Source organism: Pseudopipra pipra, chromosome 3 (assembly GCF_036250125.1).
Source record: "Pseudopipra pipra isolate bDixPip1 chromosome 3, bDixPip1.hap1, whole genome shotgun sequence".
Classification (NCBI taxonomy): Eukaryota; Metazoa; Chordata; class Aves; order Passeriformes; family Pipridae; genus Pseudopipra; species Pseudopipra pipra.
This window is the reverse complement of record NC_087551.1, coordinates 37,117,836-37,131,129: the sequence shown is the minus strand read 5'-3', so window position 1 is coordinate 37,131,129 and position 13,294 is coordinate 37,117,836. Positions and strand designations below refer to the sequence as shown.

The 13,294-nt window shown below is 36.6% G+C and overlaps 1 protein-coding gene across 11 annotated transcripts in view; it reads right to left on the bottom strand.

Annotated features, from left to right (window-relative positions):
* Positions 1 to 2,194: 2,194 nt before the first annotated feature.
* CEP170 (centrosomal protein 170) overlaps positions 2,195 to 13,294 on the bottom strand; it is a 100,746-nt gene continuing 89,646 nt past the window's right edge. For all 11 annotated transcript variants that reach the window (XM_064648661.1, XM_064648662.1, XM_064648666.1 and 8 more), the window contains 3 exons: positions 8,544 to 8,637; positions 6,036 to 6,087; positions 2,195 to 4,562 (listed from right to left, as the gene is read on the bottom strand). In XM_064648661.1, coding sequence (XP_064504731.1) covers positions 4,276 to 4,562; positions 6,036 to 6,087; positions 8,544 to 8,637 — 433 coding nt within the window. In that variant the 3' untranslated portion in view covers positions 2,195 to 4,275. The remainder of the gene's footprint in view (positions 4,563 to 6,035; positions 6,088 to 8,543; positions 8,638 to 13,294) is intronic.

Sequence of the window (13,294 nt, the reverse complement as noted above, 5' to 3'; positions counted from 1 at the left end):
TACTTGAAAATGTTGCCCTATGTTGCCATGAGATTATTTAACACCTAAAAGCACCGATTTTAATATAGCTTCCCTAAAAACAGTAACTGCTTGTGAAGCTGTCAGCAAGATAAAGTGAGCATTGGGTTTAGTTTTCCACTATTTACCCTGGTCTTGTTGGAACAGGTAAAGATCTGTAGTGGTTTAAACCACAGCAGGCTTCCAGTTTTCTTATCCTGTTTTAAAGTATTTCCAGGGCTGCATTATTCCATTTGTTTGCTAAATGCATACTTTCCTCCAGATATATATGAATAGTGAGAAAAGAATCTGAAAAGGAAATGCCTTGCTTCCCACCAGTGCTCTGTTGGCTGTCACTTGCAGGAACAGCACTGGCTAAGGCTTAGCAAGTTGAAAACAAAAATTGTTTTTACAAGATTACTGAGCTAGTGCAGTTGGAAATGCTCTTCAGCATTAGGCTGTTCTTGGGCAATATTGCCAAAACAGATACTGTCGGATGTATTTAATATTCGGCAAGCATGGCTGAACTACTAGTGAAGGACTGTAACCCTGTCAGCATTTAAGATGTGCTGTATTTGAAGTCAAAGGTGACATTCTTGGACTTTAAAAAGTCTGGTTATTCATCAAGACAAAGCTAAGCAACTTGTATGGTGAGTGGCTAAGTTTCTTCCTTGTAATTCACTTCAGATACAAAAGACACGGTGGTATAAAATCTTGGCACATAGCAAGTGTTCTCCTTTTACTGTGCACACCATCTCACTGACTACTTTGTGCATTCCTGCAAACCCTTTTTTTCATGACTTCATGTCAAAACAGTAATTATTCACCTTTTTCATGCTTAGAATCTGTCCAGTTCAAATTACAAAGGTCTTCCAATGGTCACTGACTGAAATTCAGTTTTTGGTATGAAGCAGCATTCTCTTCTGAGACCGAAGTATCAGCTGGTTAGGTATAACGTACATGATTGTGAAACACCATCGTGGTGTTTTCAGGTCAGGTGCACAGATCACACCCTTTATTTCTCTGTGCCACAGCCAGATGTGAGTGTCATGAGAAGTAGTTGTTAGGGGTAGAATTAGAGCAGTGCATGTAGCTAAGGGAGGAACCAAGAGTGCTGAGCAGAAAAGGCTTGAACTCTGCTTTCTCCGTGTCTCAGCAGGCCAGCACCACTTGCTGGCAACTAAAGGAAGCGGAGGACTGATGCAATTTGGCTGGACTTTGTAAAGACTTCTGTATAACAACTCTGCTTAACCTTGGCTCCAAGCAGAGTAGTCAGATATTGTATGGGAAGGGCTACACTATTGCTTACAGAAATGTTACTCTGCTGTGCATTCCCCTATCCTCTGCAAAGACAGAGGCAACAAGTGAGGAAACAATGGCAGACAACGAAGCTGGGGAATATGAAAAAATTCTGTGCAAGTGAAAAGCCCTTGTAACTTTTTCATGACTTTGACTATACTAAACTGGCATCTCTGAACATCAGTAAAAATCTCCTGCCCCTCCAGAGCTGAGTGCTACTGAATGTTACTGTGTGCCATTAGTGCAGTCTTAATGCCATCAGACCAGGGATACAAAGGAAAAACAGGGGCACAGAAGCAAGATCTGAGCTGGCCGCTGCCAAGCCACAGCAAAGCTCAGCAACACTGAAATGCGTAACCTAGGAAGAAATTCTTGGAGCTTTATACTAAACTCATGGTTTTGTTCCTGCATGAAGCTAGCTATGAAGAGGCAATCTGGCATCTTGTGGGAAAAGTATGCATAGAGTCAAAGCTGGGACAGAACAAAAAAAGGCACTAGTCTGGAGCCAAATGATAATGTTCAATAAAGTTTTACAATATATGAAGCAAAGGGAAAGCAGTCTGATAACCATCTACCGCTGCACCTGGCAGATGGATTAAAACTCATTTACTTTCATTCTACAAAGAGAAACAGAGCCACTGTTTGGTGACTGCCATAGTGGATTATTTTTGCCTCTAGCTTTGCACACAAAAATCAATTCAAGTGTGGAAATGAATCTGAGTACAGGAAAGTGAGCCAATACTGTCAGCACAGAATAACTGATGCAGCAGCAGCAATAACAGAACTTTTTCCAGAGAAAAGATATTTATGAAAAAAGTCATTTCCTATTTCAGTAAAGGCGAGTTAGACTGCAGAAAGATCACGTGAACTTCCCAGCTCTCAATTACATATTCACACATTTGTAAAGTTCCAGAAACACTTTATTTAAAAATGGAGTTGTAAATGCATATAACAAAATAACATACATAATAAATGTAACAAAAATAAATAAGGAGAACATGTTCATACAAAATAAGAACAGAGTAATGCAAAATGCTTATTACAGAACACAAAGGTATAAATGCCTGAAAGAACACAAACAGAATCTCGTATGAAGAGCCTGCACCTTTAATCCTTCCTAGCCATCCCCTGCTTTCCACTTGAATCTGCAGAAAAATTATGTTCCCAAGCATTAAAAAAAGAAGGAAATATGGTGATGGTTTGGTACACTCGGTTTTCAACACTTAGCTCTAATTTCCATTTATTTTTGCCCTTCAGCACCTTCAAAAAGTTTTCCCGTAGCCTCTGTAAACCAGTGTCATTCAGGCTCCCAGTTAGCTGGAGTAGAGCATATTGAGTCATACATGAAGACTGTTCGCTTTTATTTTTTTTTTTAAAGAAAATATGAAATCCATTATACAACAGATTAGTGGTTTTGTTTTTACAACTCTACAAAAAAAGTTTTTGCATTTTTATTAACTGGTCCAACTTTTACTGATTTCCGAAAGCCTGTACAATTTAAAAGTGTACAGAAAGTAGGTTTTTTTAAAAACAAATGTCATATAGGATTATTGCTGAAATATTAAAGACCATTTCATAAAAGCTGCAAAACTGTATCTTTAACCTTAATATATAGAGACTGATGCAAACATAAGAAAATTCCAGTCTATTAGTTACATTTAACAGAAAAAACATTCCTCCAAATTACAGTGTTCTGGAAATACAAAGTAATTTACTTTTATTCTTACTATTATTTCCGAATGTTAAGTTACTGGGACAACTGATAAGGAAAATAGGCTTATATAGGAAACTTTAAATAGACTTGCTTTTCAGCGGTATAAGCAAAATGTCCATGTTAGCAGTCGTCTTCCAGAATCCTTTTAAATATGTAAGACAGGGACAGCTTTACTAGCAATACTACAGGAAAATATACAGAAGCAAATAAAATCATTTGCTTGGGAGTGTATCTATTGATTAAGCAAATCATGACAACTCTTATTTCCAAGTCCCCTAAAGAAAATTTTACACCTCATGATCATTCCAAATAAACAGTAATTTCTTCTGTAAGCTTTTGCTGCATTTGGATTGGTGAGAGCCCATTTGCCTCAACATGCTTTAACATGTCCCACATTGCTGAGTGTTTAAATTTACTTCCTAGTTTCAACAAATATTTGGACAGAAATGAGATACGAAATACTTCTACTGTCATTAACATCAAAAAGACATTTGAAGATCAAAAAGTGCCAAATAGTCCTTTCAGAAAGTGGATTAAAACACTGTAATGATAATACAAGGACAGTATTATCAGTTTTCTATGTACACCAAAACACTGCTTGCTGTTTAATGATATTGATATGTTCACCTACCACTCCCAGCAAATCTTAGTGCAAACATAATATGTGAACTCATTTGTAAACCCCAAGACAATTTACGCAGCAACAAGGTTATATAAATCACAGAACTGTTTGAGATTTTCCAGTATATGAGAATGAATGCTTTCTGAAATCTGTCTTACTTTTGCAGTAATGTGTCATTGTAGTCAAAGATAATGTTTCCTATATAAATCATCCAATTCAGAATCAAATGTAACTGTTCAACAGTTCTGTATAAGTTTTAGTGGAGGAAGTCCATTCATTAGAGCAGCTTGGCAAAGAGATTTGGGGTTTCAATAACATTAAATGTTAGACCACTTGCATGGCTTTTAAAAAGAAATAAATCTATTAAGGGAAAACTGCTGATATAGTAATTCTTTTGCAAAGCACACAACCACAAAGGGCAAACCTGCCACAATCTGCTTTCCTACACTGGTATCTATGCATAACTTTATGATTTGAAAAGGATTTGTGTGACAATCAAAGCATCACAATTAAAGAAAACTGGTTTAATAAAACAACTGCTGTTTGACCAAGCCTTTTTTTTAATTATAAAAACCAATATTATAATTTTTCCTTGATTTCTAAACATTCCACATGAAAGGTTTTTGTATCAAACACCGAGATGTCACTCACGCAGGGTGGCATCTTCCTCTTCCCCATCTGGGTTAAACCTATTGAAATGTATGCTGAAATCTGCCTCAGATTCAGCATTTTCAAATTCAGGTGCAACAGGGACGGTGGCAGGTCGAACAGCCCGAGCTTCGGGCTGGCAGTTTGGCTGCGCTTGAGCACGGGTACCTTGGGAAACAGGACTGGACTTCGGCTTCGGCTGAGCTGGTAAGATGGGGCTGGCAAATCCCAAGTTGCTCAAAGCATCCAGGGTACCATCAGGGTCAATCATAGCATTAATTGCTAAGCAACAAGAAAAAATGAAAAGGATAGGGAAGAAACCATAAAAAATATGATTTTCTGTTACTATACAAATACCGAAATCCTTTTCTCACACTTTTCTTTTTATGATGGCAGACATGAGTTTTTATGTGTGCTGTCCATGACAAAGCAGGGGCATATCCAACATAGATATAAACTAATCAGTCAGTTAGTATCTATTTAGTCAGTTTATATGGCTTTTTCTCCTAATGTTACCATTATATTATTCTTTGTTCCAAGCCACCCCCTGCAAATAGCCATAGTTGCTAATTCCATGAATGGATGAAATTTGTATAAAAGAGCAGTCATTTATGCATAGTGGGAGTAAACTGAAAAAACCTAGTACCATTTAATTTTATTATACTACTAACATATTTGTCACATTTAACAGAACTTCTCTTTTTTATTTCCAAAAATGTACTAACATCTATTTGAACACCACTGCATACACAAGGAAACAATCTGGCCTCATTTATTTATGTTCTCTAAACACAATATAATTTCTAATGAACTGACATTTTTTAATTATAGTTGAGCGTGAAACAAAAACCAATTTGTTTCTAAAGGTGGTTAATGATTCCTCCTGAAACATTCTTTTTTAAAACATGTTTTACAAAAGATTAAATCTGAATACTACAAAAAACAAATACAGGAAATTTACAACTAACATAATAATGATAAGCATGGACCACTAATCCATTTGACCACCACTTTTACTAAAAAATAAACTAAGTATAAACAATACACAACCTCTAAGTATAAACAAGACTGCCACCCCTTTTTAAAAAATACTCAGTTTTTAAGTTGATTTTGATAAATGGAATATATGTCTAATTAGCAGACCTTTTAAGCAAAACATACTTCTTTCCACTTTACATAAGACTTTATGTGTGAAAAGCAAAATAACTTTTTGATTTTGTAGTCTGCGGGCTCCATAGTTACAACAATTGGATTTTGCAGTGTGAAGGGAAGATGTCAAGAGCCAATTCTAAATTTTCATTTCATCGTAATGGAGGCAGTTGTGGGGTTTTTTGAGACTTCCTATAGATTACGGTCTCAGTGCATGCCTTATACTGAATTGTGCTACACATGGGAGTATTACTGATGTGCAGAGCCTATTTCATAAAGCCTAATCTCAGGATTCTCTATCACCTACTCTTCAATATTTACAGAAATATTTCTATTTAAGAATGTTTCACAAATAATTACTTCGGGATTCTTAAGACTATGCAATTCTTAGTCAAGCCTTTTCTCATCATATAAAAAGATATGATCAAAAAACCAGTGATGTTTGTTTACCAAATGTGCCAGCAATTATATGATATTAATGTATGTAACTGATACTGTGAACATATTTTAATATATCGCAGTAACTTTATTTCATGGTATAGATATACACATATATATTAAACAAATTTGAAGCAAGGAACCACAGAAGAAAAAAAAGATTTGTACCTTGCAGCTGTTTCTCGACTCGTTTCAGTTCCTGTAAGATCGATGATATTTCCTAGAGGAGAAACGATCATATTTCATTATGGAAAAAGAGACTATCAGCAGTGAACAATGCCACTCCTCAAGCTTTGCAATACGCTATTTGGGTTGACCCTCCTGGCATCAAGAACACCCTTACTGGTGGTGACCCAGCCAAGTCCCCCACAGGTCCTGGGTGGCAGCCCTTGAAGCTGGAGAGCCATGTCTCACTCAGAATCTAGAGCTCCTCCACACTGGCTGCCTGCTATGGTCCATAAAACCCCACCCTGTCCCTTGCTCATCTGGCTGTGCCACCTCTGCTCAAGCACAGACTTACAGATACTTACAGTTTGCAACAGCAAACTTTTAAAGGAAAGTCACAGGATAAACCCAGTATTAAATGGAATCGAGTGACTTATAACCTTGCTCAAATGAGAGTCAGAAAGTGCATCAGGATTCTGTCTGCAACATTCTATCTGTCCCCTTTGCCCACAAGACCCTGTACAGCACATCAGTGTTGGGGCCTCAGCACTCGTTTGCCTTAGAGACTTTTCTCCACTGTGCTGCACTACTTGTTAACACAGACGTAGCCACAGCAATGAACTCAGAAACAAAGCAAATGTACTGTACCTTAAACTACAGAATCACAGAATATCCTCAGTTGGAAAGGACCCATCAGGATCATTGAGTCCAACTCCTGGCCCTGCACAGAGCACCCCAAGAATCATACCCTGTGCCTGAGAGCATTGTCCGAACACTTCTTGAAATCTGACAGGCTTGGTGCCACGACCACTTCCCTGTGCCATGTAAATCCTACAACTGAAGGATCCTACACTGAACAATAGTGTTAATCCAACTACTGAGGAGAGCTGTCAGTGGTATTCTAAAGCTGAGAATTTTCAAAGGCACTGATTTCAGAAAACCATTTAACCCATTTCAGGAAGCCATTTTGTACTAAGTACTGTGATTTTTGTGTGTGGCAAAGAGATTGATTATCTTGAATTTTACACAGTCATTATGTCTAAGAAGATTCCACATCTGGGCTGGACACCAATGTTCCAAGGATAAAACAAACATCAGTTATAACTGTCCTCCCTTAAAATTTAATAATCATCTGTGGTAGAAATAAGCACTGCATTTGAACAATATACTGCTCTGAAAACTAAGTAGAAACTTGAAAATCATAGACAAAAAACACCCCGAAGAACCCATTCACTTTCAAACAATGTGAGATGCTTTAATAAATTGAAAAAAATTTGTAGAATGATGAACTTAGGAATAAATATACAACAAACATTTTTTCTTTTTTAAAGGATTGACTGAACCCCCATATTCAGGACAAAAGACTAAATTCGGATCTTATGCTGGACATGGATAAACTCCTTATATTATAGTATTTCTAGAATAAGAAAATTCCATGAGGAACCTGCTTAATTAAACTTTAAAAAAATTTAAAAAACCCTATCAGGGAATCGATTAAATTATAACACTGAATTACTAATGATTGCTCTTAATAAATGTACCATTCTGCAGAATTACAGGCCAAGCTTTCCATACTTCCAGGAAAAATCAATCTGGAGGAGTTTAATAACTCATGATGAGCTAACAGAAAAGCGCTAGCCTGTTCAATGCCAGAGGAAATGTATAAGCATTTGACTTCTGTGCAGTCCAGTACGAAGTATGTGAGTAGTTTCCTCTCCCACCTTTCCCTCAGAAAAAAACCCTGCTTCTGTAAGCTGACATTCTTAACAGCATGGTACTGCAGATGGATAATGTAACTAGACTCGCTGCCTGCTCTCACGTTCAAGAATGTTTTTCAAACCCTACACTCTGTGCTCAGAGGTAAAGGAGAAGTATACTAAGAAATAACATGTGCTCCATCCCCTCACTCTGTTCACACAGTCTGGTCATGAAATGGCCTGAATTAGGCAGGGTGGAAGAGTACATGAATCAGCTGGAGTTGTAGTGGGTGCCCTATGGTTATCGCTTCCAGACAAAATCAAGAGGATTATTTTTCATTGAAGAGTCCTTTTATTGCCATGCGTCTACGGATTATTTTCATCACATGTAGCAAAACACAACAATTTCTCTAAATATTAATAATCAGTGTTAATAGCATTAAGTATTAATGATAAGTAGGTAAAGTAGTTTTTAGACTGTAAAACAAGTTAATTTGAAAGTAATCTAACATTCAAACTAATGGTTGTTACCTTTTGTTAAACAAATGTACTGATGGTCTATGCATAGTCTGAATCCCTTTGACTGCATTCTTTATCTGAGAATTTCCCCTGAACAATTCCTTGTTTCTTTATAAGACAGTAAATCTTAGTAATTATTAAAGCAGATTAGGTTTATTCTTGAAATATATGTGGTGTCTAAATAAAACCTTTTAAAATTTTTGCCCTTATGTCACTGAAAACAACACATTCCTCTACTGATTATTTAGATGTTAGACAAGCAGCATAATCAGTCCTAGAAAAGAACTATTCATACCATGCTTGATGTTTTCACAATAGGAACTTCACTTTCAGCTCTCAACTTGTTTTCAATTTCTTCCCAATTTCTATCTTTGTCCTTAAATAATATTCTAGAAGAAAGAAATTTAAGAACACTGTTTAAAAAAAACAAAACACACCCACAAATTAAAACTGAAAGATTAGATAACACGATACGAGAAAGTGGCATAGGGAGCACTGAATAAAAGTAAAATCTGAAATACTGAAACCTGACAGAATCCAATCATACAGTTTAAATTTTCAAGGAAGCATACAGGGTTTCAGCAAAATCGTTCTTATTGACATTAAAATGGCAGTTCTGTAGCTAAACACTTGCTTATGGAGTTGAAAAGACACAGATGCTTCTTTCCTCCAGCACGGAGACATTTCTTAAAAAATCCAACTATATTACTGTAGTCAGATAATTCCCCTTTAATACTGCATTTTATAACAACTGCAAAACATAAGGTAAATAAATGCATCTTTTACATTTCTATTTTATAATAATTTAATACAAAATAAAACCACTTCAGGAAATTAAAAAAAATACATTTCACAGAAGAAATTTTTATTGAGAAGTCTCAATACATAAATTTTATATATATATACATATATATATGTTTTATTAGTATGAGTATCACTTGTATTACATGTTTAAAGAAGTATTTTATATTTGTAAAACCCCAAAGCATACTGTTAGATTTCCTTCTTTAATGTTTTGCTTCCCTGCTTGATAAATAGTTTTTGTTTGCATTGTCATATCACAAATATAATTTAAACTGTCTACACTGGTGCAATTGGAAAAAAAAAACAAAGAAAAAAAAAGATATTTAAGGTCTGGTAAGTGACACCATGATGACATAGAGGAGTCCAAATCCACTTCTTCTCGAATTGGTATTTCAAACAAATAGCTGCAGTAAAACTGCTAAGCAAACAAAACAACCAATTTCAAATCATGACCAAAAAGTAGTACATTTTAAAGAAATTATTTGTGTAAGTATGTCTCTGAGGAAATAATTTTTAAGGTGGAAGTTCATGAAATATTGAATCTCATAAAGACTAAGAATTTGAAAGAAAGCTGGGAGACTTGGTACTGCATTTCTGTTCACCTTTCTTCAGTTATTCATACCCTATGGAAAATTCTACTCTCTATTATTATCCTGTCAAGAAAGTCTAATTTTGCAAAATATTTACTACCCTGCCTTATTTTATCAGTACACAGATGTCCAGAGACAGCCTATCCAGAAGGTGCTTTAACTCTTCTTCTCTCTTTGAGGTCTTCACTTTCTGCTGCTTCAGAACGGGTTTATGTCGGAGGTTTCGCTGAGAGGAAGTGCTACTTTGATGACAGAGTGTCATGGGATTGAGGCAAATGACCGCTTCTGCCAAGTGACTTGGGTGTATTCAAGTAAGTCAATTCATTCAAGGGTAAACATTAATACGCACTTTTTTAGGGGGAAGGAAAAAAATAAAATTATAAGTAATCAAAACTGCAGTGAAGTTTTGATGAAACCCTTTACGGTCTCAAATAGAGTCATCATCTTTTATAAAAGTTCATCATCAGAGGTCTGGCAAAATTCTCTTATGTTCCTGAAGGGAGTACAAAACCTTGCAAAGATGTACAACTGCAAACCTGGATACCAGAAAGTCCAATTACAAGGGAAAATTTAGGATTTGCCTGTCACTGAGAAGTTCAAATAAACACGTTAAAGAAAAAAAAGGCATCAACACACACTGGAAATTAGCAGGAACATAGAAAATAAGGCAGTAAACAACACTAGAAAAAAACCAATATAAGCTATTGTGACATGGTCTGATTTTTCATTTACCTTCTTGCCATGTTATTTTAAAATAATTCTATCTTGATTCATTGTGATTTAAAATAATTCTATCTTGATTCAAAAGTGCCTTTGCTTGTGTATGTGGTGTTCTCAGTCTCACTCTTTTAGAGATAATGTTCTTACTCCTCTTTTACAATTTGAAAACCTTTCATTTCATAGGTCACTTTATTAAAAAAAGAGGAAAAAAATGAAAGCAGTAATTAAAAATTTTGAAACTGTTATTACTTTGACTACAAAGTGGGAAGGCCAATTTGTTTTTACTATAAATTTAGGAAGCCTATTTCCTTTTTACTTCATCTTTCTGAATTCTTCATTTAGTTCATTTTAACTTCCTGGGGGATCTTAATCTCTTGTCTGCTTTGACCTCTCTCTTTCTAACAGTATTCTACAAGTTAAAAGAACATATTTATAAATGCCTGCTGCCTTCTGCTCTTGCTTTCCCCTACCTTCTGAGGCAAGTCTTACTTGATTGTGCTCAATGCTCATTTTTCTTTCACAGTACTTCGCAGGATGCACAGCAAACTGCAGAGACCACGTAGTACCTTCACTGACCTGAATCCTTTGCCTAGATTTTGCCTGACTAAAGAGGCACTTGCCTGCTACATGCCAGTAATGCTGCATTCACATTGCAGAGCACTGATAAAACCATGCAGGTCTTCTCACTGCAAAACCTACTTACCTCTTCCCTTCGTAATCTTTGCAAATTTTCTGCAAACTCATTGTAACATATAAAAGCACAAATACAGGCTAGGTAGAGAATGGATTGATAGCAGCCCTAAGGAGAAGGGCTTCGGGTCCTGGTGGATGAGATGCTGGACATGACCCAGCAATGTGCACTCTCAGCCCAGAAGACCAAACGTGTCCTTGGCTGCATCAAAAGCAGCATGGCCAGCAGGTCGAGGAAGGGGATTCTCCCTCCTACTTTGCTCTGGTGAGAACCCACCTGCAGTGCTGCATCCAGCTCTGGGGTCCCCAGCACAGGAAGGACATTGACCTTTTGGAGTAAGCCCAGAGCAGGGCCACCAAGATGCTCAGAGAGCTGGAGCACCTCTCTTATGAAAGACAGGCTGAGAGAGTTGGGATTGTTCAGCCTGGAGAAGAGAAGACTCCAGGGAGACCTTGGAGCAGCCTCCTAGTACCTAAGGGGAGCCTGCTAGAGAGCTGGGTAGGGATTTTTTATAAGTGCATGTAGCGATATGACAATGGAGAATGGTTTCAAACTGAAAGCAAGTAGGATTGGATAAGACTAGATATTAGGAAAAAATTCTTTACTATGAGGGTGGTGAGGTACTGGAACAGGTTTGCCCAGAGAACTTGTGGATGCCCCATCCCTGGAAGTGTTCAAGGCCAGGTTAGATGGGCCTTTGAGCAAACTCATCTGATGGCAAGTGTCCTTGACCATAGCAGAGGGGTTTGACCTAAATGACCTTCAAGGTCCCTTCCAACCCAAACCATTCTGTGATCCTATGAAAAGGCAGAAAAGCAAACAAACTGCTTATCTGCTTCCTGAGAATCCTCCACAGTAATCTGTTAGCAAAGAAGGGGTTATAGGATACATGGCAAGAATGCTGCAGAATTTTAAAATATAATGCAGTTTTGTGTATACTAGGAAGTAAGAACCTGATTATACAGGTTGAAAAAAAATTATAGAAAGGTAACTTAGCAATATCCAACCTATGACCTTATCCTGAAGAAAACTACAAATATACAGAGAAATTGGTGAAAGGAAAGAACCGGGCACTTGAATCTGGTTCAATCTGTACCCCATGCTAGTACTTGGGAAAAAAAACCCAACAGTTTGGCCAGCAATGGGAGGATCTAGCTGAGGAATACAATGTCCAAAGCTTCTCTCAAGCTCATTTCTTAATACAAGGTAGGAACGATGACAGAACTCAATGGAACTTAGAGCATTACCTATAAATTAGAAACAGCAATGGCAATGGGGAAGCAGGGAAGAAACTAGTCAAGCAAAAAGATATGTATTTCATTTTGTCCTCCTACTCATTTATTTTCATGATTGACTTTAGCTCATTTTAATTTCTGATAGATCTGCTTGTCAAGAATGACTGACAATATTTATGTTCTTAATACTTTAGCCAAAGTGAAATTGGTCTTTCAACAGAGCTAACTTTTGCAACTAAAATATGACAGAAAGAAGAGTGTTCACTCTCACAGGATGCATGTCTTTCTCCGTTTGGCCCCAGATAGAAAGGGTGTAATTTTTTAATATATGTGATGCAATTTGTAAGGACTACAATTGCCTTATATTATCTGTGCTCTCTGCTGATAGGTTTACATTGGTAACAAGAAAATTTGAGAAAGGACTTGTAAAACACAGTCAGGCTTGCTGGCTTACTCTTACTGGTGCCTCTAAAACTTTCTCCTCTCCTTTCAGGTTCAAATATTCTGGAAAAAGCCACAGCTGCTAGCCTGGTAAATCCTGATGATTCTCATTGTAACTATTCTGAGCAGAGATGTTAACTGGCTTAACTCCAGTAAAAACAAAAGAAGCACACCAGTTGGCTGAACTCATGAACACCAAAACAAAGCTAAGGTGAAAATCTGTAATAGGTACCAGCTGCCTTATATGCTCCCTAAAAAGCAATTCTAAAACTAATACTGTTTATCTAATTCAAAATACTAATGAAATTATGAATAACATGATGTTATTCAAAATCATTCTGAGTATCAGAAAAAGGAAGTTTTGAACACAGCCCTAAATAATTACTAAATAATTCCTTATTAATGAAAGTTTACTGCATTTTTATAGAAATAAACCATTCCACTGTTTTTAAATATACATAAAATATTTGTAGGTATGCTTATATTTATAACATCATACATGACCACACCATTATTACATTCATTACAATGTGGCTGACTTATCTTTTAAGCTCAGAAAATTACA